We start from the raw sequence: 22,829 nt of genomic DNA on the forward strand, positions 1-22,829 counted from the left end.
TCCATTCATCCACGCTTTATTTCAAATCTCAGAATCGTAACAGGAACTCTTGCACCTCATTTTAGAATCCCACTGATAATCAGATGACACCGAACTCAGAATGTGTTAGATGCCCATCATTATACATTAGAAAGTGCCACTGAAGTATGAACCAGGACTGGTGTCTGTGAAAATGATTCCTCTTCGAGCTGAGTGACGTCTCCTTCTCTCAAGGTCTCTCTGTTCTGGATTGCCAGTGGTGTCAAGCAGGTATCCCTCTGCCGAACAGGCAGACCAGCACAAGCAGAGGGAAATCCACCAAAAAAGGATGTGCCTGCTGCAGGGTTCACACACTTTTGGTGCACACAGAATCCTTTCCACAGCACCAGCAAGTAACAGTAACTTCATTTAGGAGAAAAATCTAGAGTACTCATTTGTATATACGCAATTTACTACACACAAAATACATCTTTCCTGTAAACTGGTTTGTGTTTAGCACACTCCACATATGGAAGTAAGTTAGGTACCCAGCTATGATATCCAATTAGCTGGCTCAAAAATAAATGTATCCAGGGGGAACAAGCACCCCCATATGTTTTAGTGTCTAAATAGAAATTCAGTGTAAAAAGGTTTAAAAAAACAAAACAAAACAGGGGAGAGTCATTCTTGAATAGCGATGGACACACGGATGATCACCATGACTGTTCATTCCTGACCAAATGCCACCCTAAGACCGCTGGTACTGTGTTCTCAGGGCCTGCCTGAGTCTCCACATTTGCCACCATGATTCTTTTTGGACTTGGAAAGTTCTAGAAGACTCAGAAGCTATCCGAAATCTGGGATGCTTTCCACTTCAACTGTCTTGATGCTGAAAATGGAAATCAAACATCATTTTTAGAAACTGGCTTTGAGTTACAAAAGAAAGCAAGAATGCGGAATCCTAAAATGGTTCTGTCAGGAGCCCAACAACAGAAAACATAAACTTCTTCCAGAGACAGGTGGGCTGGTCTTGTGTGCCTCACCTCATCATTAGTTTAGAGATTACCTTCTGACATAGATTCAGAAAATACATGTTCACAGAAGTGAACACTGTAAAACAATGTGTTAGCACATATAAAATCTCTCAGTTCCACAACCCTCAATGGACATGTGAATATCTAGTAGCTTATTATTTTTACTGTGGTGGTAATCTAATTGTACTGAATTATTATTTTGATTGTATGTTAATAAATAAAGTTGTCTGGGGGTCAGAGCTATTAGAGCCATAGCAAGAGTGTGGCGGTGGTGGCACACGCCCTTAATCCCATAAGATCTCTGTGTGTTCAGGGATATAGCCAGCATTGGAGACATATGCCTTTAAGACCTAGGGGGCTGTACATTCAGACAGTGACGAGGCAGTCATGTGTTTGGGTTTACAACCAATGAGAAGGCAGAACAACATACTATAAAAAAACGAACCGACAGGAAGTAGGTCTCTTTTCTCGAAGCTGGGACAGCAGGAGGAAGGGTGAGATTTTAGCTCTGAGCTCTGACTTCTCGGCTTTCTCTTTTACATTGTTTCTGTGTTTCTTATTTAATAAGACGGTTGGTTACATCAATATTTTACTACATTTTAAAATACTTAATTTTATATCTTATGCATCCAGACACAATCACTGTGTATGTGTGTATATCTGCATGTATCTACACACGCACATTATCTAGTCACAGAGTATAACTGCATTCTATGTAATTAAAAGCATATATACTCTATAGATTTGTTTAGGTTTTTCAATTCATATGTTAGAAGAACCTGTGTTTTGATGTTTTAAAAATTGAAAACAATAGTCCTATAGATCCATTTATATGAAAGCATTACACTTACCTCAAGCAATTTTGACTTCAGTTGTCAGTAACGAGACGGGCTAAAAAACAAAAACAAAACAGAACTGTAGCACTCTGGGCTAGGCTGCAGGCGGTCCCATCACCTCTGTGCTCAGAAGCAGGATGCGACTATAGTCCAGAAAGTTTACCAAGGAAGAAGAATGCTAGATAAAACAGATTGTTCTAGCATCTATCTGTTCTGCATTTGAAAGGATGATGAGGCTAGGGTGAAACAAACCAAGGCACATTCTATGGTTAAAAGGTGATGGTCACTGGGAACATGTGTGTGGTAAGGGTCACCAGGGACATGTGTGCAGTACATTACAGCAGGAAAAAACAGATGGTGGCAGGTGACTCTTGGCCGCAAATGGCTTCCTGAAGCTTGACTCTAGGGGAAACTGCTGGGATCTTGCGGGACTCTATATGTATGAAGCCAGATGTGTACGTATCCTGTAAATGGCTTTCTGGTTATCAACCAACACTAACCCCACCATCCTCTCCCATTTCTTTGAGACCATGACCTGGAACCACCATGAAGAATTTGTGCAAGGGGAGGTAGGAGAACCCTATCTGGAGGGGGTGAGTTCCAAGTCTGGTACACCCAGTTCATCACACCACAGAGGAGCCTCCAGACACCGTCTCAAAGGCTGGCACAGGTAGAGCAGGTGCAGGCAGAGACGCTGCAACCACTCTAGCACGTCCAATGTGTTTCTCCTGTGGGGAGGAGAAATGTGGCAGGTGGGCCCTTCCCACTTCCCCCCAAGCATCTGCAGGCACACTGCACAAAGGATGCCCTCTGCAGCTCAATAGCAGGGCCCGAGTTTGAAGACACACTTCTCAGAAACAGTGTGGCATACGTTCCCCAAAGTGGTTTGTTGGCGTTAGATGGGAAAACATCAAGCAGGGTGTAGAGGCTAATGCCAATAATCCAGCTCTTGGGGAAAGGGCTGCGGGAGGACTGCCATGAGTTCCAGGCCAGTCTGGGCTACAAAATTCACACCTGTACAGAAAGGATACAAATTGTGCCATCTCCAGTGGGGCAGACCCAGTACTTCCTGTGATGGCAACTTGATGGGCTTCAGAATTACCACGGAAAGACACCTCTGGACATGTCTGTGATGGAATTTCTAGGTTATGTTAGTTGAGTTGGGAAGACCCACCTGAATGTGGGTGGTACCTTGCTACAGGCTGGGGGTCCTGAGCCCCCCCAAAAAAGAGGAAACAAGCCAAGCACTAGCATTGGTGTTGTCTTCATCCTCACCATGGCTCCAGTGTGACCAGCAGCCTTGTGTCCCTGCCTCCGTGACTGACTGTACCTTGGAACTGTGAGACAAAATGCATCCTTCCTTCTCTAAGTCACTTGTGTCAGGGAGCTTGTTAGAGCAGCCATACCTCCTCAGGGAAAATGCCTGCCCTTGGTGCAGACTGTGTAGGACCCCATGAAGAAGGTCTCAGGCTTCAATGCTTACAGCAAAGCCCATCACTTTTTTTCTGTAGGCAAAAGTAAATGACCCACCATAGGCCATGAGACAGACTAACTAGAGGTTGTGAGTGTCCGTGTATGTGTGTTGGAAAGCAAAGATAAAAGGGGGGACTGTATCAGATTTGTTTGTGGAATTGAGTGTACCACCAACAACATGCTTTTTACTTGTGAAGAATCTTCCCTGCCCAACTCCACGTGAGGTAATGGCTTGGTCACACCGACCCTACCTTGGCCAAGTGTCAGTGAGTGCCTTGACTGTCACCAAGCTTTTCCTAAAGGGCCAAGCACCTTCAGGAGGCACTCACCATGTTCACACTCACACCTCTCTTTGTCCTGGTTACAGGTGGTGTGTCAAGGTTTGAGTGGAATCACATGACCCAGTCCATGTGAAGGGAGCAGGTATCCAGGCTTACGTGTACAGAAGGTCCTCGAGGGGTCTTCCCTGTAATCCATGGCTCCGTGGGTGTAATGAGGAGAGGCGGAGTGGCAGCGGCTCGGCTGACAGATTAGCGAGGCACCTTTGTGTATTATGTTTGAGTCACCTTTAGATTCCATTGGAATCATCCATGTAATAAGAGCATCCCCACTGTCATGAACTTCAAACCCTTAAGTAGGGGACTGCACAATTCTAAGATGAACTTTGACCCTCGCAGCTTCTAGGCAAGTAGAGCTCTCGTTGACACCTTTCATAGATGTGGAAACTGAGGCTTAAGAATGTCATTCGCATTTCCACCACGACACAGTGAAATAGTGAAGATTCACTCCAATCTAGATGCCAGAGTCTTCTAACAGGGATTGGGGGTCTCATTGAGGCTGAAATGACTATGTCCCTAGGGCTTCTGAAGTGTAGCTCTCTCATCTTCAAACGATAAACAAGTCTTCTAATCTGTGTCCTCCTCCTTGCTCAGAAGAGCAGGTTACTCAAGGAGACCCACCAGGTTCCCTTCCCACAGGACAGTGGGTACTCGGGATCAGGAGATCCACCAGGTTCTCACAGAACAGCAGGCACTCAGGAAAGAGGGAGGGTTTGGGTGTAAGTGTCACCGAGAAAGCTGCTTCTGTGACACAGGAAGGAGCCTGCAGTCTTTGGGACTCAGGTTACTGAAAAATTAAAACAAAGCAAACAACACCTTCAGCCTGTCTTTGGGACTACCCTACAGAATGTAGGAAGTTCATAGGACTCTAGACGGCCATAGAGCACTGAGGAAGGACTTCAGGTGCTAACAGGTCCTAGCTTCACCCCTCACAGGATGTGGAATGCTGTGTCCTTCCCAAAGACACACCTCAAAAGGTATACTGAAAGCAGAATCATCATCAAATCATCCTAAAACCCTAGGCAGGCAGATCTCTGTGAGTTCGAGGTCAGCCTGGTCTAAGAGCAAGTCCCAGGATAGCCAAGGCTACACAGAGAAACCCTGTCTTGAAAAACAAAAGAAAACAAAACAAAACAACAAAACACTAGGTATCTAACACTGCTGGAGCACTCCATCTGTTTTGAACTTCAACATTCACAGCCCCAGGGGCTCTGTTCATCAGATGGCATCTGTTTTTCCTGTTCTCTGTCTCAGTCCCTTCCTTCTCCTCTGCAGTACATCAGATTACTGTGTTCCTGTTATGCAGACATGAACTGTGAAGTCAGGAGAACTAGACCAGAGAACCAAGGGCTTTGCCCTAGAGGCAGTGTGCCGGTGGGACTGAGTGGGGACTCAATTATTTCATCACTGATGTTTAAAGAGGACATCTGGCCCTCTTTTACACCCAAGGGCTCAGGCCAGGGTGTGGCAGGATGGTCCCAAGGATGAGAATTGGTGAATGTGTGGCAAGCATGTCCAAATTTTGACCCTCAGGGTCCCAGGTTGGCTAAGGAAGCAACCCAACACAAAGCTGTAAAGCTACTGAAAGCGTGATGAGATTTCTGTTTTGTTTTCATTTTTGTAACCTTCGTTTGTAATTCTATTGTTGAGACAGGGTTTCTCCGTGTAACCCTAGCTGTTCTGGAACTTGCTCTGTAGACCAGGCTGGCCTCGAACTCAGAGATTCTCTGGCTGTGTGTTGGTGGTGGTAAGGAGCTCACGTCTGGCCTGGAGAATCTCAGCTGAGAAATGAGACACCTCGAAGCTCTCCATACTGGGACGAGGGAGGCCACTGTACAGTGCAGGCCAGCCATAGCACCCGTCTATGAGCTCTGGACCAAACCTGGTAAACTGATCCTTGTCTTGAAGCTACCTCTCAACACAGCATTCTAGCATCCAAGTTCAGCACATTATCAGAACAATAGATGTTTATCTTCCACTTCAGAACCTTACTGAGCCCCTCCCCCCACACCCCTCATCCCTTTATCATCACTACCTCAGCTATGGCTTGAACATCTGAACAGCTCCAGATTCACAAATAGAGATTCTGATCACCCAGATGATAGTATTATGAAGCTGGGTTTGGGGGAGCACTTTGGGGTGGTGGTGATTAGGGCATGAAACTCCAGAGAACTCACAGATCACCACAACGTAGAGACACAGTGAGGAGAGGCGATGTCATCTATGGGAAATCTGCCCTCATCAGAAACTGAATCTGGGCGTCACCTTGATCACCCATTTCCCCAGCCTACAGAACCACGGGAAAGAAATTTCTGTTCTTTATAAGGCACACTGCTTATAGAGCTTTGTTAGAGCAGCTCAGACATTAAAAAGATGCCTCTCCCCACATATGACAAATTGAAACAAGAGGTTCTTATTTTAAGTTTTTAAAATGTTCCAAGTTGTAAGTTGGAGGGGAAAAAATCCCACCCACCCTTTTATTCTTCTGAAAGGAGAAATTTTAGTAACTTTCTTGTTGCGTTCCTCTCGAAACCAGCGCTGATGAAACACCTGCTGTTTCTAGGCAACACTGCTGAAGATAAGGACACCCCTGACTAAAAGGGGGAGTCCTTTGTGGTGGCATCTGGTGAGGAGCCCACACTGGTGGCTTCCCTCAGTGTAGTGTCTGTTCTTTTAAGGGGAAATGGACCTTCTATGACAGGAGGATTCCCCCTACACCAATATCTGACTCGCTCCTTTGCAGCTTGGGTGGGGGCAACATGCCCTGCGGAGCTGACCATTGGCTTGGAGCCAACTGTGTAGGCATGGGGAGGGCCACAGCAAGGCTGTTCCTGGTGGACATGCCTGTCTGAAATTTTAGTAGGGTGCAGCAGAATTCACTTGGCAGGTAATACTCAAGAGTTATCTGGCAAATCCAGACCCACAGGAAGCCCCCTTAACTCCAGGGAACATATAAACGCAAGGATTTAGGAGAAGAAGTTCGAGTTCTTTTTCTGGTTGATTATAGTTAATATTCTGGAGAGAAAGAAAGAAGGAAGAGAAGGAGGGAGGGAGGCAGAGAAGGTTTTTAAATCACTACTTCATGAGGGGAGGGCTAAGTAAAGGTGTGCATGCATGTAACCCATTAGGATCGAGAGTCACTCACAGCATTTTAAGATGCCATTCAATCTAGAGTCTACCCCCACTCGGTTGCTGAGAAACCCACTGGAAATTTAGAAAGTTGGCATTGTGGCATGGTATGCAGAGAGTGACCAGAGGTGGCCAGTGACAATGCAGGGTCATGCAGAGAGAAGGGGAAGGGCATCAAGAGCATGCAGAAGACGTGTTGTCAGGGCTAGCAGGGACAAGAAGGCTCACCACAGGCTAGGCATGCACTTGAGGCTTTCTGTTACCTTGTCATAACGGGATTGTGAACACCATATAAATGATCTTTATGATAACCATTACTACCGTTTTCCAGACTGTAACAAAAATAAATACACCAGAAACACCAGGTTACCTCGAGGGTGAAGTATTTACGTTATGGATCACAAAGACGACGTAAAGGCTACAAAATGTGTATCACAGATTGTCAAGTCTGCAGAGAAGCGTGGAGAATGTGTTATCATCTACATCTTCCCCCTTTCAAAACCTCAGATGGAAACAGTGGCTTTATAGATCAATACATCTAATATATAAAATGTTCATTCACTCAACAAGCAATTCACGAGCATCTTCGATGCACCAACCCTCTTTCTAAGAGGTGTCATGATTCATCTTTACCCAGGTTTATCTCTTGTTCTTTCTTATGCCATATTATCCATCTAACCAAAGGTCTACCATGTGATAGAAACCTCCCCATCCCATCTGTGAAGATAGTTTTTAAAAAAAGGCTTACTTTTTCATGGGTACAGTTTCAACACTAAAATATAAAAAGGGGAGATGGTTATTTAAGTGTTTTATCACTAGGAAGGCCGTGATCTACACCCCTCCCCCAGTGTTTTCACTGCAGTACAGGCTGACAGTTCAGACTCCAGAGCTGGTGAGAGAAGAGGAGACTCGAAAAGGAAGCATGCGTGGTCACCAGACACAGAACAGAGGGCAAGCAGCAGAGCCAGGGGAAAGCAGTAACAACAGTTATCATAAAGTGAAATGCCATGTTCCCGAGAGAGCCGAGCTGAAACACAAGAACACTGGTTAAGGAAGATGAGATTAAAGAAGAAGAAGAAAACAACAGAATCCTACAGATTGGTTATAAACAAACAAAACCAAGACCACCACCACCATCACCACCACCACCAAAAAAACCCAGTAGAAGAGACAATCCAGCACTGTACTTAGGCAGAAGCCAAGTGTGTTCTCGTGAGAATTGGTCTTTGGTGGCTCTCCAAGGACACAGTGCTGCATAGAAATGCCTGGCCCCCAGGAAGCTCCACACTCACTCATCATATACGTCCTCTGAATCCATCCTGCGATAGTACTTGGCCAGCTTGACAGCGATGATGACAGCAGGAAGTAAGAGCATCGTGGCCTTTCCTATGCCGAACCAGAACAAATTCTGGGGGATGAAAACAGCAACAATCAGGAGAATTAAATGCTTGGGGATAGATAATAGGAAAGAAGATTAGCTGGGGGGGGGGCTTCTTTTTGCAATTTTTCAAGTTTTTGTTTTGTTCTCAAAATCAACTGCGACCCTAGCAGGAACCAGTCACCACAGAGGTGTAATATGTTATTGTAACCCCGTTAATATTTCTGAAGGACAAGCAGATCCTAGGATCATGCTGATTTTGTCAAAGAGGAACAGAAAGAAGCATCTAGTGGTGAAACTAAGATTTTTGTCTAAGACAGTCAAAAAGCACCCAACCACACACCACATGGTGTATCTTTGTCAGACCGGCTGTCCAACCTAGACAGCTGGCAGCCAGCAGGCTCAAGTTCAAGTGCCTTTCCATGTAGTTCAGTGTAAATATGGCTAGTTGATAGTTCTGATTTTTTTTTCCTGCATCAGAATAGTTAAGACATTGGCATCTTCATTCTATAACAGTATAGCCAAGAGGACATAAGTGGCGCCCAACACACGCCAGGGTCCCCCAAAAGTGTGCCATCTTCATCCTCGGCAGCAGGCTGACCACAGACTGAATTCAACATATTTTTAAACTTATTGCCAATATTTATAAATCAGATCTCACACTTAATCCTGGTCTACGCCTTCTTGACAATGGCAGCGGGGGTGGGGGGGGTGGGAGGGGTGGGAATTGGAGAAAGGCCAATTGAAACTAAAGATATATGAACAAGCCACAAGCAAACCTAACATTTGGTCATTCAAATTCAAATTAAAAAATATTTTTTAAGAGTTTGAATGGAAGTACCCTACACAGGTAGATAAAGCTACTTTCAAAACCCCGTAAGTCAGTAATGAAATTCCAGAGCCAGGGCTGGGCTACCTCCCTGTGAGCTGGCCAGAGAGGCTCTCGAGACCTCCATAACAGTGTGGGCAATTGGCATTGCTGCTGTTGGGTGCAAACCAGACTGAATGGTAAGATGCTGTCACTGAACACACCACATCCTCTGGTTACAGGACATAGAGAAATCGGGCTGGAACTAGACCAGAACTTAACCCTTAGAGTGCCAGAAGGTGCCATGCGGGCTGCTGTGGGAGGACTGTCTTCAGTAGCCTTTCTCGGCTGTGGCTCCTGTGTGCAGCACTATAGGCAGGCCAGGAGATGCACCCATATGTACAACAGTGGCAAGTCTGTGATGGGGTAACCAACCTATTCCTAACTGAAGTTGAAGCCTGCTCCTCAAGAGATAACTCATATCTAGTCCTGAAAATGCAGTCAAAACCTGTGCCTGGGAGGTTGTAGGCCCTTATGAGGCAACCACTGCTGCAGCTGTGCTAAATGGATGTGATATGCCCATAACATTATTGTCCAGATGATGACATTTACGCTCATTGGTTGGTGCTGCTGTCATTTTTGGGCAGAGAACCTTCTTTTTACAGTGAATAATGGTAACTAAGATGTTCACAATTGGTCAAAAATCACAGCGTGACTTTTGAATGTCTGACCAGAAATGCTGAATCTACAGCACCCCTGCTAAGGCTCAAGAAATATCACAGAGGAAGGTGTATAAAGATTGGAAGAGCTACTGGTGTGGGGTGCTATGGAATGCTGCCTTCCGTGCATGACATGACTGTTGGAGTCTTGAACAAAGGTCCTGTTCCCTGCACAGGACCTGCACAAGGTTGGGCCCATCAACATCCTGTCACGGACAGGGTAGGGCTCATGAAATCTGGTCTTCCTGGGAATGTATAGGCAGTTAATGGTTGATGGGGGTAAGCAAAAAACCATTTCTTTGGTGGTATACCCCTGATAAGGGTATCCACACTCCTCTAAATAACCCTTTACCCATGTTCCTGTAAACAACCCTAATGAAAACTGTTAGATCAAGAGAAATTGGTTGAGAAAAGGAGTGATCACTGTGATGGGCAAGGGACAAGAGAAGATAATGGCGGTGCCACCTCTCTGGCCCCGAATCTTCAGAAAAGCAATAGTGTAGTCAGAAAGCCATAAAACTCTCTGAACAAGGTTGAAAATGTAGAAAACTCCCGATAACACGTTTACTTAATATGTCTTCTCTTTTTGAAAGATGAAGTTCTTACCAGAGGGTCAGCAACATAGCCACACAGAACACCATTCACGGCGGAGTCCATCGCAGTGGCCATGGGTTTGCAGGATGTCATCTTCTCTGTGATCTGTGGGATGGAAAACATGGACCAACGTTCATTGAGCCAGGCTCACAAAAATTCATGCCGTGAGATGTGACCCGACTGGAGTCCCAAGAGCATTCAGAAGTGTGCATCCCAAGAGTGTTCTGGAAGCCATCGAGCTGACAGCTGATAAGCACTGAGTTCTATAGCTAGCTCAATTACATATATTTATAGCCAGACATTTAGTCCCCTTGCGCTGCAGTTCCCCTCATCTGTGTTCTGGAATATTAAGACCCATCCTGCAGAACTGCTGGAAGGATCAAGACGTGTATATGTGCAGTCTCGTTATGTGGTGAAGGGGTAGACATCAAAGAAGCCATACAGCAAAGGTGAGCTAAGGAGTGAGGGGATTGCAGAGGGGTGTTCTCCCCCATGGGAAGGCTGCCCCCCAAAGGTCCTGGTTCCTCTTATCCAAATCCTCTTGAGGCAGGAAATCCTGGCAATATAGGAGTCCACTTAGCCATTTCCTAAGCATGCGTTGAGCCACTCGGGACGCCCACTGCAACAAGCTGAGCTGTACACACTCCCCACCCCAGCAATGTGTCACTCCACCACAGCAACCTTGCTGTAAAATGAGCCTGTGTTCATTCCAAAATGTCCTGTAACACACCCTGGAAACTGAAGGAGTGGTGGGGAAAGGGGAATCCAGCCTGGGTTGATTTAGGGTGGATACACAATACAGCAAACCATGTCCTCTGAATGCACATCTAGGGAGAACCCCTACTTTTTATGCCTGTGCATACTCGGGCATGTATGTGATTAAAGGCAGACACAACACGGGAAAGGACATGTGAAGTGAATGAAGACTTTAAGTCTTCAATGAAAACGAAAGACATCCCCTCCCTACCACCAGCAACTAACTCTGCCTTCTGGACCCCATACAAGGAAGCCGTAAGCAGTCACCGGCTCACCTTGAGCACCCAACTTCAGACAGCCTGCTGCTTCTTCCCAGCATCTGCTTTGTACATTTATCTCCAACCAAAATCACCAGGGTTTTAACATCCTTCAGATTTTATACTAGGAAATGACTCTCCTGAGATGTGGCACCCTTTATGTTCACAAAGGACAAAGCTACTTACGGCGTACAAGACCCACTGCAGGTAATGTTCAAAATAGCCTGTTACTGTTCTCCCATACTTCTGTGTTTCCTAGAAAGGAGTCAAATATTGGGGCCATCACTAAAACAACTAGAACACACTCCATAGGTATAGCTACTTCACTGTGAAATACTCACACCGCATGGTTCTTTATCTACATACTTGCTTTAGAAAGGAAAACTTACTCCAATAACGATAGAGGAAATGTTAGTGGTGAGGAAGTTCTGAGCAGAATCCAAAGATGAGATGACCTTGTTCACTTTCTCCTGGGGAAAAAAAAACAAAAAATAATGGGAAGGGGAACCAGGAATTTAATCAGGCAATTTGTAAATCCAATTAGAGTCCTTGGGAGACGGATTCCAGGATCCCCACTCCCCTTGCTCAAACTCTGCAGGCCCTGGATGTCCCTCTATAACATGGGGTTATATAACATTGTACTGTCATATAACGCATGCAATCTGATTGGGTACGTTAACATGTAGTACAATATATCTGCTATGTCAGTAGCTGACATACAACACTGTGTTAACAATAACAAAACGGGGGGTCTGGACATGTTTGTTATAGACATAGAACCCACCCACCCCACCCCCACCCCCACCAGATATTTCCTTTCTTTTCTTTTTTGGTACTGTGGATGGAACCTATGGCCTGTGCTTTCTAGACAAGCATTCTACCACTGAGCTAAATCCCAAGCTTTCTATTTAATATATAACTGTTTGAACCCCACCCACCCACCCACAGAAGTCTTGTTGATGGACAGCCAACTGGCCTCGGTGATTAGGGCCTATAACATCAGGACCTGGCTCAGCCCTCTGAGAACAGGAAAGGACACACTTTGGGACTATATCCCCAACGTGTACTTGATGGGAATTGTTGGTTGTTCGTGAATTCACATGGCTGGAAGGACGACATGCCCTTCAGAGCAGACAATTGACCTCCTTCAAGATGGCCTACCTAGTTAGATTTTTTTCCTTCTTAAAGAAAATCTCTAATGAAACCTGTTCCACCAAGATGCAGCCATTGCAAACCCATGTTACAAACAGGAAAAGGGCTCTTTTTGCACAGAGGTCTTGGGGAACACAGTTGAGCACGTGCATCAGAACAGAGTTCTGTCCATCTCTCATACCCTAGGCTGGGTCCCAATGCAGGGGCAACATGCTACTGCAGGTCTCATTCTGAATGTGCAGAGGGAGCCAGCAAAGATCATGAGCTCACCAGTATGTCTCCAGCCCCTTGGCCATGGGACACAGTTGTATGAAATGGCACTGGGATCAGGCATGGCCCTGGAGCAGTGCAAACCTACTGGTCTTCAGAGGAACTATGTCACAATATTGGGCTCACTGAGGAAAGCAGAAAAATCCCCCCTTTTTAACTGTGGGGTTCACACTCTAAAGTGTGGAGGCCCACAGAGGTTTCCTAGTGAGATCTGAGCTTGCTTTACCCAGCAGGGCTACATAGGGGAATGATTGGACCACTGGCATGGTTATAAAAAGCCCCTTTGAAGAGACAGAAGGGGCTGGTGGATTTTGATCCCTCCCGAAAGCTATCCTGTGTGTCTGTCTGTCTCCTCTCTACTATCTTTCTATCAAGTTTCTTATTCCTCTCTCCTCCTCACAGGAACCCTTTAAAAGGTAGAAGCTGGCCTTCCACACCAAAGCTCTTATGAGCAATCTTTCCAGTTCAACAAAGATACTTTGGCATCTGCTGCAGTTCTGCATGTAAGATGAACACAGTGTAACCTGGTGCTCAGTTTCTGTGCCAGGGCACTTCTTATGGCGTAGTGATGAACCTTTCAAGGTGACTGGTGTCCTTCCTGGCATGGCTTCCCAAGTGTAGAAGGATGGTATGTGGTCAGCCCTCTAATATAGGAGTTTTAAATCTGGGATTCAGTTAGCCTCTTTTGTTGTTGTTATTGTTGTTTTGTTTTGTTTCCAAGACAGGGTTTCTCTGTGCAGTCCTGGCTGTCCTGGAACTCACTCTGTAAACCAGGCTAGTCTTGAACTCAGAGATCTGCTCACCTCTGCCTCCTGAGTGCTGGAATTAAAGGCATGTGCAATCACTACCTGACTCAATTAACCTTTTGTGGCAGGAAAGGGAGGGGTTTACTGAATGTGTTAAGATTTTTTCTGATCATTTTCCCCTAAATAATACAGGACGGCAGCTAGTTACATTGTGTTTCTAGTGCATTAAGTGTTGTAAGTAATCTAGAGATGGTTCAGGACACCAGAAGGTGTACCTATGTTAGATACATATTCTGTGCAATTGATGTAAGGGAAGCCATCCCCTCCCGCACTGAGGCAGACCTGTACTTCTCCCACCTCATGAGGATGACAATGGTTGTGGCCAAGTGACTTGTTTCAGCTAACGGAATGTTAGACAAGTGGCAGCATGCTGAGCAGTGGCTTAAAGGCAATCCATGCTCTTGCTCACACCCCCAGCTTGTACCATTCTGTTATTGTTTGTAACTGAAATGATCCCTGCTCAAAGCCACAAATAGTAAATATGTCTGGGGGTGTCATCTTATGGTGGATTGGATGAAAATGGCCTCCATAGGCTCATATATTTGAAAACATGGTCTCTAGCTGATGGAACAGTTTGGGAAGGATTAGGAGGTGTGGCCTTGTTGGAGGAAGTGTGTCACTGGTAGTGGGAGGTTTGAAAAGCCCATGCCATTGCCCAGCGTCTTTCTCTGTGTCTTTCCCCTCCCTCCTTCCTTTCCTGTCCCTCTCCTCTGCATGCTTGTGGATCAGATGTAAGCTTACATCTACTGCTCCAGCACCATGCCTGTCTGCCTACTGCCATGCTTCCTACCAGCTGTAACAAGAGTCTCTCTTCCAGGCTGAGAGACTTTTAGGGGGTGGACAAGTAGAAAAGCCTGTGGCATGCCCAGCAGTGATGGTGAACATGTGCAGTAAACAGTGCCAAGACTACCAGTGATATGCAACACAATCTTTATAAAAGTAACCATGTTTTGGGCTGGAGAGACAGCTCAGAGGTTAAGAGCACTGGCTGCTCTTCCAGAGGATCTAGGTTCAATCCCCAGTACCCACATGGCAGCTCACAACTGTCTGTAACTCTAGTTCCAGGGGATCTGACATCCTTACACAGACATACATGCAGGCAAAACACCAATGAACATAAAATAAAAATAAACTTCTTTTTTTTTTTTTTTTTTGGTTTTTCGAGACAGGGTTTCTCTGTGTAGCTTTGCGCCTTTCCTGGAACTCACTTGGTAGCCCAGGCTGGCCTCGAACTCACAAAGATCCGCCTGCCTCTGCCTCCCAAGTGCTGGGATTAAAGGCGTGCGCCACCACCGCCCGGCAAAAATAAACTTCTTAAAAAGTAACCATGCGGGGTCTGGAGAGGTGGCTCAGCAGTTAAGAGTACTGATTGCTCTTCCAGAAGACCTGGGTTCAATTCCCAGCACCCACATGGCAGCTCACAACTGTCTGTAATTCCAGTTCCAGGAGACCCAACACCCTCACACAGATATACATGCAGGCAAAACACCAATGCACATAAAATAAATAATAATAATAATTAACAATAATAATAATAATAAAGTAGCCATGCTTAAGCTCACCTCCTACCCAGCAAGACCCAGACTCTTGAAACTTGCATTAACAGAAGCTTTTGGGAGGAGGAAAACTATGGGAAAACCAAGTTCGGTATTCAAAATACTCCGAACACCTCCTTTTAACTTAAACCACTCCTGAAAACCAATACCTCTGAAATTCTAGGTGTGAAATTTGATAACAAAACCTCATGAAAGAAAATCGAAACCCTTACCGGCAACTTATCACTTGTGCGCTCAAGTGTCCGGACACTCTGTTTTAAAGCATCCTGGTGGAGAAAAGAAAAGCATTTCAAAATTCTTATCCAAAGCACCAAAAGGGCCTTATGTCAGTCCCTCCCCCAACACAGACATCAAATCTGACTGGACAGAGTAATGGCTGTATTCTAGAAAGTACAGCAGACACAAGCAACAACATGACCTTATACACCATTAGTGTGTGAGAAAACCCATAGAGGATAAGCAGGACCATACTCAAAGGCTTTAAGGGCAGCATATCACACACACAGCATACAAGAACGCCTTCAAAATAGGTTTAATCAGTTGGAAAAGCATTATTTGAAACAGAGCCTGCCCCCCAAGTGTAGTTTACTTGAATCATTTAGGTTCAAGTGGCAAACTTTATCTGTAAAAGGCCACACTATAAATATTTCGGGTTTTAGGGGCCATTTTCTATTTTATTTTATTTTATTTTATTTTATTTCATTTTATTTTATTTGGAGATAGGGTTTCTCTGTGTAACAGCCCTGGTTGTTGTGGAACTCTCTCTGTAGACCAGGCTGGCCTCAAACTTAAAGGGATTCGCCTGACTCTGCCTCCCTAGTGCTGGAATTAAAGGTGTACGCCACCATCACCTGGTGCAATATTCTATTCTTATGGCCAAAAGTGGCCATGGTTTTCTAATAAGCTGCAATGGCTTTTTTAACTTGCAACAGGCTGGATTGAGTCATGCTGTGGTTGACGAGGGCCAGTTGCCAGCCCTTGACTAATATGATGGCTCTGTGGCCAGGCTGTCCTAGCTCAGAAGAGACCAAGGTGTCCCGTCTACTTGAAGAAAAGCCTAGAAGGAAAATGAAAACAACAGCAATAGGTATGTTCACTATGTTAACAAGCTTGCTCTACGTGTGCACAATGACAGAGAATTCTATGAAGCCAATCCACGGCGTACATGAATCCAATGATAGAACCCTGTGTTTTAGGTGTGCACAATTAGACAGAATTCTATGAAGCCAATCCATGGCGTACATGAATCCAATGACAGAACCCTGTGGAACTCTAGCAAACCAGAAAGTAAGAAGGCCAAGACAGAGAGACAACCAGCGTGGAAACTAGATCCAGAAGTTTCTATGTTAGAGAGGACGGACTTGCATCCACTTCTGCAAACCTGGGCAGCTGACCTAGGGACCCCGTTTCTACACAGTTCTCCCTTTTACAGCCACAAACAGGCCCAGGAGCAAACCTAACATTGATTCCTCTGGTTCCTGAGTCCTCAAGTTCAGAAGCCAACCATTTCCATGGACCAAGTGATAGCAATGTAGGCGCCACCCCTAATAGCCCATCATTCTCTTTGCTTCTATTATTTTATTTATTTCTATTATTTGCATCTATAAACAAACCTTATTGGTTGATGAGGACACTGGGAAGTCATTATGTTTTAGAGGGACAAAGAGGTATTTGAAACCAGGTCTGTGTGATTCCAAACCACAAACTACCTCTGTTACATTAGAAGCAAGGGAAGAGAAAGTTGGGGGGTGGAACAGAGGAGAAAGAGAGCAATAGCCATGGAAGGAGTCAAGAGAGCTGAGGGGAACAAAAGAAGTACTTACCCTCGCCTTCACATATTTCTAAGCAAAGTTTGGAGAAAAAGGATTGGAGAATATGTCAGCAAGAGTCCAGAGCACAATCACACTGCCCAGGAGGCCTACCAGCAGGAGCCCAGGCTATATCCTGGAGACAGATGTGGGGTGTGCCTCACTGCTCACACTCTCTTGGAAGGAACAGAGGGAGGCACAGTAAAGAAAGGCATGATTTAAAGGTTGTGGTTTTGAAAGCCCAGATCCATATCTGAAACTGAGGCTGAGTGGTTGGAGCCCTCCATCCGATGAGTGTGTGTCTTCAGGCTGTTTGCAAGTTAACTAGACAATTAGGTGCTAGATTTCACTCAGGCCACCATGAAATGCCACAGGGTGTTGACTATTACCAGTGATTGCTGCAAAGGAAGGACTTGCTGCTGGTGGATGGCTATAATATTCTGCACATCTGTTTTCAAGGCCTGTTTCAACTTTCCTTCGGGCTACAAGGAAAAGAAAAACATAAGGATCAACACCATCCTTCTGGACCACAAAACAGACTCATTAACCAGAAAGGATACCAGAAGATACCACTTAACCAGGACCCCTCTTAGACAAGCATGACATGGGTAGGCAGCAGGGCACCTAGACAAACTGCTTCACACTACAGAGCCACGGACTCGTCAACACTTCACTCAAAAGCACTTCCTAAACACAAGATGTCGTGGTTTCTTTTTCCTGCCTCCAAACGACACAGCTAGTCAATTTCCCTGTTTCACAGTTGAGAAAAACCAAGGCTCAAATGAAGATAATTCAAGTTAATTCACATTGAAATGATGGTCAGTAGATGAGCTATAACAATCCTGCAAAGCAGGTGTAATTACTGCCTCCATTTTTACAGATGGGGAAACTAAGGCACGGGTGAGTGAAATACCCTGCTTAGGCCACTAGGATCAGGAAGAGACTGAGCCAGGACTTAAACCTGGGTCTTCCTCCGGAGCTCTGCTACCCTGTCACCACACACTGCTATTTCTTGAAGGGGCCATGCAGAAGAGCTGACGTTAGGCAAGTCTATGGGCTATGATGGTGCCTCTGCTCAAGCTTATGTGCCTTCTGTTGGTGATGCAAGGCACAACTCAGCTAGCACTCCTTTACGCTGCAAGAAAAATGTGTGTGTGTGCATATGTATGTGTGCATGTCTGGGTGTACGAGTGTGCACGTGTGTCTATACATCTGTGTACATGTATGTGTGTATGTCTGCATGTGTGTATGTTTGTCTGCATGCTGTGTATGCACCTGTGTATGTATGTATGTCTGTGTGTGTCTCCATGTGTGCATGTCTGTGTGTGCATGAATTGTGTGTATATCTGTATATATATGTGTGTATGCATGCATGTATGTATGGGGTGTGTTTGTGTGTGTGTGTGTATGTGTGCATGCGCACGTGTGCATGTGTTTGAAGTGGAGGTGTTGATCTGTGAAAGCACATGCAGAGGTAAAGCTGTTTATCCTTCTGGACCACAGAGGGACAGTTGCCATGGGGCCTCTAACGTACTAGCGAGGTGCTGTGAGACAAAGTCAAGCCATGGTGACAGGGACCACTTTGTGGCTTCCTAACAAGGATATCAACGTTTGCCTTTCCAACTATGACAGCATTTGACAAGACTATTGAACTCACCAACTTGTTTGCCTTTTCTTCCAGAGAAGAGGCAAATGCCAACAGATCCACTTTGGTAGGAGATTTTTCAGCCTACCAGGGAGGAAATGAAAAGAAAACCATGTTACAGACCTGGGCTTTTACAGGAACACCATCGAAAGGTAGCATGTTGAACATGGGGCCATAGCCATCAGGCAACAAAACAAGGCTAGAAATGCCCACATAGGTTACATTTGCGTTCCTATGTATTATTTTTACCCACCCATAAAAAAATGTTACTAATACACATGTAACATTCATAGATTTGAAAAAACATGCTCAGTGGAAGAGTCTAGAAATGTAAGTCACAAAGTGTATGTTGCTACTTATATGGATTGTACAGAATAGAGTGTAGATGGGTGGCTGCCAGGAATTTGGGACAACTGGGTAACAACTGCTTATGGGTAGAGTGTTTCCTGTGGGTGATGAAAACATGCTGGGACTGGAGGTGGAACTATGAATATACTAGATGCCACTAAACTGCTGGCCTTCAGAACTCTGACCTTTATGCTATGTGAATCCACTGTTGTGATAAACAAAACTTCAAAAAAAATACACAATATGATACTCTAATTTCTCCCCAAAGACCATACATGTGTATCTTGCTCATACCTCCTTCAAGTACTTGGAGTAATCGATTGCATCTTTCCAAGAATGTGCAAAGTCCTGTAGGTTTTCCCTTCCTGCTTTGTCCAACAGTTCAATGTTATCAACATTCACATTCAGGTTATCCAACTCCTTGATTATTTCTCCAGTATGCTGTGTGAAACAAAAGCATCCTTTCATCTCCCAAGAAGGTCACACACTCAATGTCTTCAAGAGGAATGAGACTACACTAGATCGAAAGAGATGCATGTATTTTGATTTGAATTACTTCCTTCTCTGCCTACGTAAGTATTCTCTCTGGAGGTGGAATTTAAAGTGAAATAAGATTGCATCTCCAGCCTTGAAGATCTCAGAGGGAAGAGGCTGAGTCATAAGAGAGGGGCACATGAACTCCATCAGAAGACCAGGCAGAGAGGACTCAGTGGAAATGGACTACAGAGAAGAAATGATGTCTAAGCATCTAGTCTTGACAAATGAGGCTGAAAGGGCAGGGCATTCCAGGGAGGGGACCAGCATGCACCTGGGTAGTAGGGAAGGCATGGGAGATATCTTATGGGAGACAATGATCCTGGGAATGTGGTTGCTGATATGGGGTTGTCCTAACAGCCAACCAGTAGTTACCATAAGCATACAGTGTCTGGCTGCCATTCTCAACTGTTACATAACATGGTGCAGGGAAAATAGCCCATGGCATGATGGGCAAAGGAGTATAAGAAATCTACTTAGGACTTGGTCACAAGATGATGCTTTATTTATGGGAATATTTAGGGGAGATGCTAGATATTAAATCCATGTAAACCTTTCAAATAAAAGGTCTTCACACTGAAAAGCTGTAGTGCCATCATAGTCCCCTTGGCTTCCCTAATGACCTTCCATGATGCTTAAGTGAGCAAGATGTGGGCCAGGACCTTCTCCCTTGGTCTTGCTTGAGATCTATCTACTCATTATGGAAGCTGAGAAGACAAAAAAAAAAAAAAAAAAAAAAAAAAAAAAGGCCTCCTAGCAGGGTGATTGAGGACATGTAAGCTAACTGCTCTCTAGACCTGGAGCAGACACTATTGCTCTCTCTTCTGTTCATTGTCTCTGGGGTGGCCTTTCCTTGGCGTCTCAAGACATGACAAGGGTGTGGGCTGGAGCACAGCTAAGATCATCATTCTACTACTTTTGATTCTATCCTTTCTTCTTCTTGCCACAGGTAGGTAGGGCTCACAATACCCACTCAGGAGTCCTGAGGAGGCAGTGCTTATGTTGTAAGGAATGAGGACGGGGTGGCAGAATAGAAGACCTGGTCTTGAAGGACCAACATCCCTGGGAAGTGAGTAAGCCTGTTCTTGTAGAGCATGCTCACCAGATGAAATTAACAGTTTTCCTGAGAAGTCTCTCATGGGAGACCTCTTTGGAGGGTCTTGCATAGCATTGGAAAAACTCAAAGTGTGAAGAAGAGAAAGACAGCTGGTTGGGGGTGTGAAGGTGTTTTGAGATTAACAGATAAAAGTGAGGATCACAAACAGCTTGCAGAATGAGTATATCTTACGGGGACCAAAGGAGGTGGTCTTGGCCCACTTCTTTCTCATTTGGCATCATGGAAAGTCATTAGAGGTACGAGGGAGAGGGGGGCAGGAGGCCATGATGGCTCGACCCCTTTCCAATGTGAAGAGCTTTTATTAGACAGGTTTATATGAGTTTTGTATCCATTGTAATCTCCTCGATGTCACTTTAAAATGGGCGTTTTTATCGCATTAGCCTTCACCAAAGGGAAGAAATGCAACCTGGGTCTATTAGTAAAACAAAGTCAAGTTCATGACTGGTTCTAATGACTTACCTTCTCAATGTTGAAATTCTCACTGATGTTGAAGACGTTATCAAGCTGAAAGGTAGCATATACACCTCGACCCTTTTTGCAATCCCTATAGGAAGACACAGAGAAAACACGACCAGATGAGCAACATAGCAATCTCTGACTTTCACTAAGGAAGAGGAGAGAGGTTAGTCACCCCTCAGGCTAGCAGGGCTATTTTTCCACCTGGCAAAGGCACATGATGGGAAGTGAGGACTTGTGTCCGTTACTCCAGGTTTGGAGGGAAGGGAATATCACACACTATTTAGAGACTTACTCTAAAAGCGGAACTAAAGGCAATGAAAATCATTTTTCTTTGAATGATATTAAACAATGGGGAGCCCTCAGTTCCTCAGGACGGAGGTCAGGTCCTTTCTGTGTCTTGTCAGGTGACCCAGAATTTGAGGTGCTGAAGCAAGACCTCCAGAAGTCACCCAGTATTTTCATGTGTGCACCATGTGGCTGTTGAACATCAAAAGACATTTACTAAGGAAGGTGGGAAGACCCAAAGAGGGCCATGAACATGACCAGGTCTCCCACTCAAGAGGGAACATTCTAGGGAAGAAGATGCTTCCAGGGGAAAGATGCTGACTGCTTGAATGTTTTCTCAGCCATCTCACTATTAAGAAGGGTGCTAATGAAAGAAAAGTTTTTTAAAATGAGGGGTCCGTTACACACGAGAAGGGTCTGTCATGCCACTGCTGCAGGACTTGAAATTTTAAGGTTTTAAAAGGGTTAGAGAAATCTGTGTATCATTTAGTATCCCAGGGAATTAATGACAGAAGTCCGGATGTTCTATTAATGTTCTCACATGTCAGGGATAGAAAATGCATGTTGATGAACTATCATAAAACACTGTTTTATCATGTTCTTAAAGTGTGTCAGGAACTACTCCAAACACATGCATCTCACCCAGCCCTAACAACTCCAAGGGGGAGATTCTTATTGTTATTCACCATATTAAATGGAGAGAAATTAAATTGTCCGGGGTCACAGGAACAAGACTGGATCCCAGGTGACCTGACTGTACAATGCACAGGCTAGCCCTAAATCTGTTTCATCATTGGATCCCAGGTGACCTGACTACACAATGCACAGGCTAGCCCTAAAGCTGACTCACTATTGTGGTGTCTGTGATATGTGCCACTCTGAGTTCTTGGAGGATTTTGTTAATTCATCCTATTGTTACCTTATCCAGGGAATCTTAGGGAATACCTAGACAAGGGGACTGAAAAATCACCAAGATTAGGTCACAAAACTTTGAAAACATGACATTTGGGAGAGATGTCCTTTGCCATGATATTTTGCTGAGACTAGAAAACAGTTTAGCTCTGAAATTAATTGGGACTTGTTATCATTAAGTTAAAAAAAAAACAACACTGGAAGTGAAATCCTTATTCTTAACAACAACAACAAAATTTTCAGCAGGGAAATGTCTACTGCAAGGATTAATACCTGTAAACTTGTTCAAATGTCAGGTTAATGTTTGAGTCTTTGAGGATCAAACCAGACAGAAAGAATTGCCACTGTTCTCTTAGCAGGTAGGGAGTGTCCAGGACCTGGAACAGAGAAGTTGTTTTAAAGACAGTTGTACACTAACTCATACAGTAAAAAGTAAGATTCAGTTAGATATTTTTGAGATTTTTTTTCTCGACGCCCCCACTTGAGGTATTTTGTTGTGATATTTCTTATTCATTTCCAACCCCAAATCAGAAAACAGTAGCACAATTAGAATCAATGGGTTGAGCACTGAATAAATAGCATCAATCAGAACAACTGAAACTGTGTTTCTAGAGCAACTTGAATTTACTACACATATTAGAATAAGAAGGACTAGAC

The 22,829-nt window shown here is 44.7% G+C and overlaps 1 protein-coding gene across 21 annotated transcripts in view; it reads right to left on the reverse strand.

The window, feature by feature from the left end:
* The window catches only part of Prom1 (prominin 1), a 118,293-nt gene continuing 95,464 nt past the window's right edge, over nucleotides 1–22,829 (reverse strand). For 6 of the 21 annotated variants that reach the window (XM_076546238.1, XM_076546236.1, XM_016000202.3 and 3 more), the window contains 14 exons: nucleotides 22,446–22,549; nucleotides 20,976–21,060; nucleotides 19,160–19,306; nucleotides 18,530–18,601; nucleotides 17,262–17,354; nucleotides 15,277–15,330; nucleotides 11,670–11,750; nucleotides 11,467–11,535; nucleotides 10,280–10,372; nucleotides 8,061–8,176; nucleotides 7,517–7,540; nucleotides 7,032–7,100; nucleotides 1,844–1,883; nucleotides 1–847 (listed from right to left, as the gene is read on the reverse strand). In XM_076546238.1, coding sequence (XP_076402353.1) covers nucleotides 1,868–1,883; nucleotides 7,032–7,100; nucleotides 7,517–7,540; nucleotides 8,061–8,176; nucleotides 10,280–10,372; nucleotides 11,467–11,535; nucleotides 11,670–11,750; nucleotides 15,277–15,330; nucleotides 17,262–17,354; nucleotides 18,530–18,601; nucleotides 19,160–19,306; nucleotides 20,976–21,060; nucleotides 22,446–22,549 — 1,023 coding nt within the window. In that variant the 3' untranslated portion in view covers nucleotides 1–847; nucleotides 1,844–1,867. Of the gene's footprint in view, nucleotides 848–1,843; nucleotides 1,884–6,996; nucleotides 7,101–7,516; nucleotides 7,541–8,060; nucleotides 8,177–10,279; nucleotides 10,373–11,466; nucleotides 11,536–11,669; nucleotides 11,751–15,276; nucleotides 15,331–17,261; nucleotides 17,355–18,529; nucleotides 18,602–19,159; nucleotides 19,307–20,975; nucleotides 21,061–22,445; nucleotides 22,550–22,829 lie in introns of all 21 variants that reach the window. The other 15 variants (XM_076546249.1, XM_076546248.1, XM_042285951.2 and 12 more) reach the window with 4 other exon arrangements.

Source organism: Peromyscus maniculatus, chromosome 10 (genome assembly GCF_049852395.1).
Source record: "Peromyscus maniculatus bairdii isolate BWxNUB_F1_BW_parent chromosome 10, HU_Pman_BW_mat_3.1, whole genome shotgun sequence".
Classification (NCBI taxonomy): domain Eukaryota; kingdom Metazoa; phylum Chordata; class Mammalia; order Rodentia; family Cricetidae; genus Peromyscus; species Peromyscus maniculatus.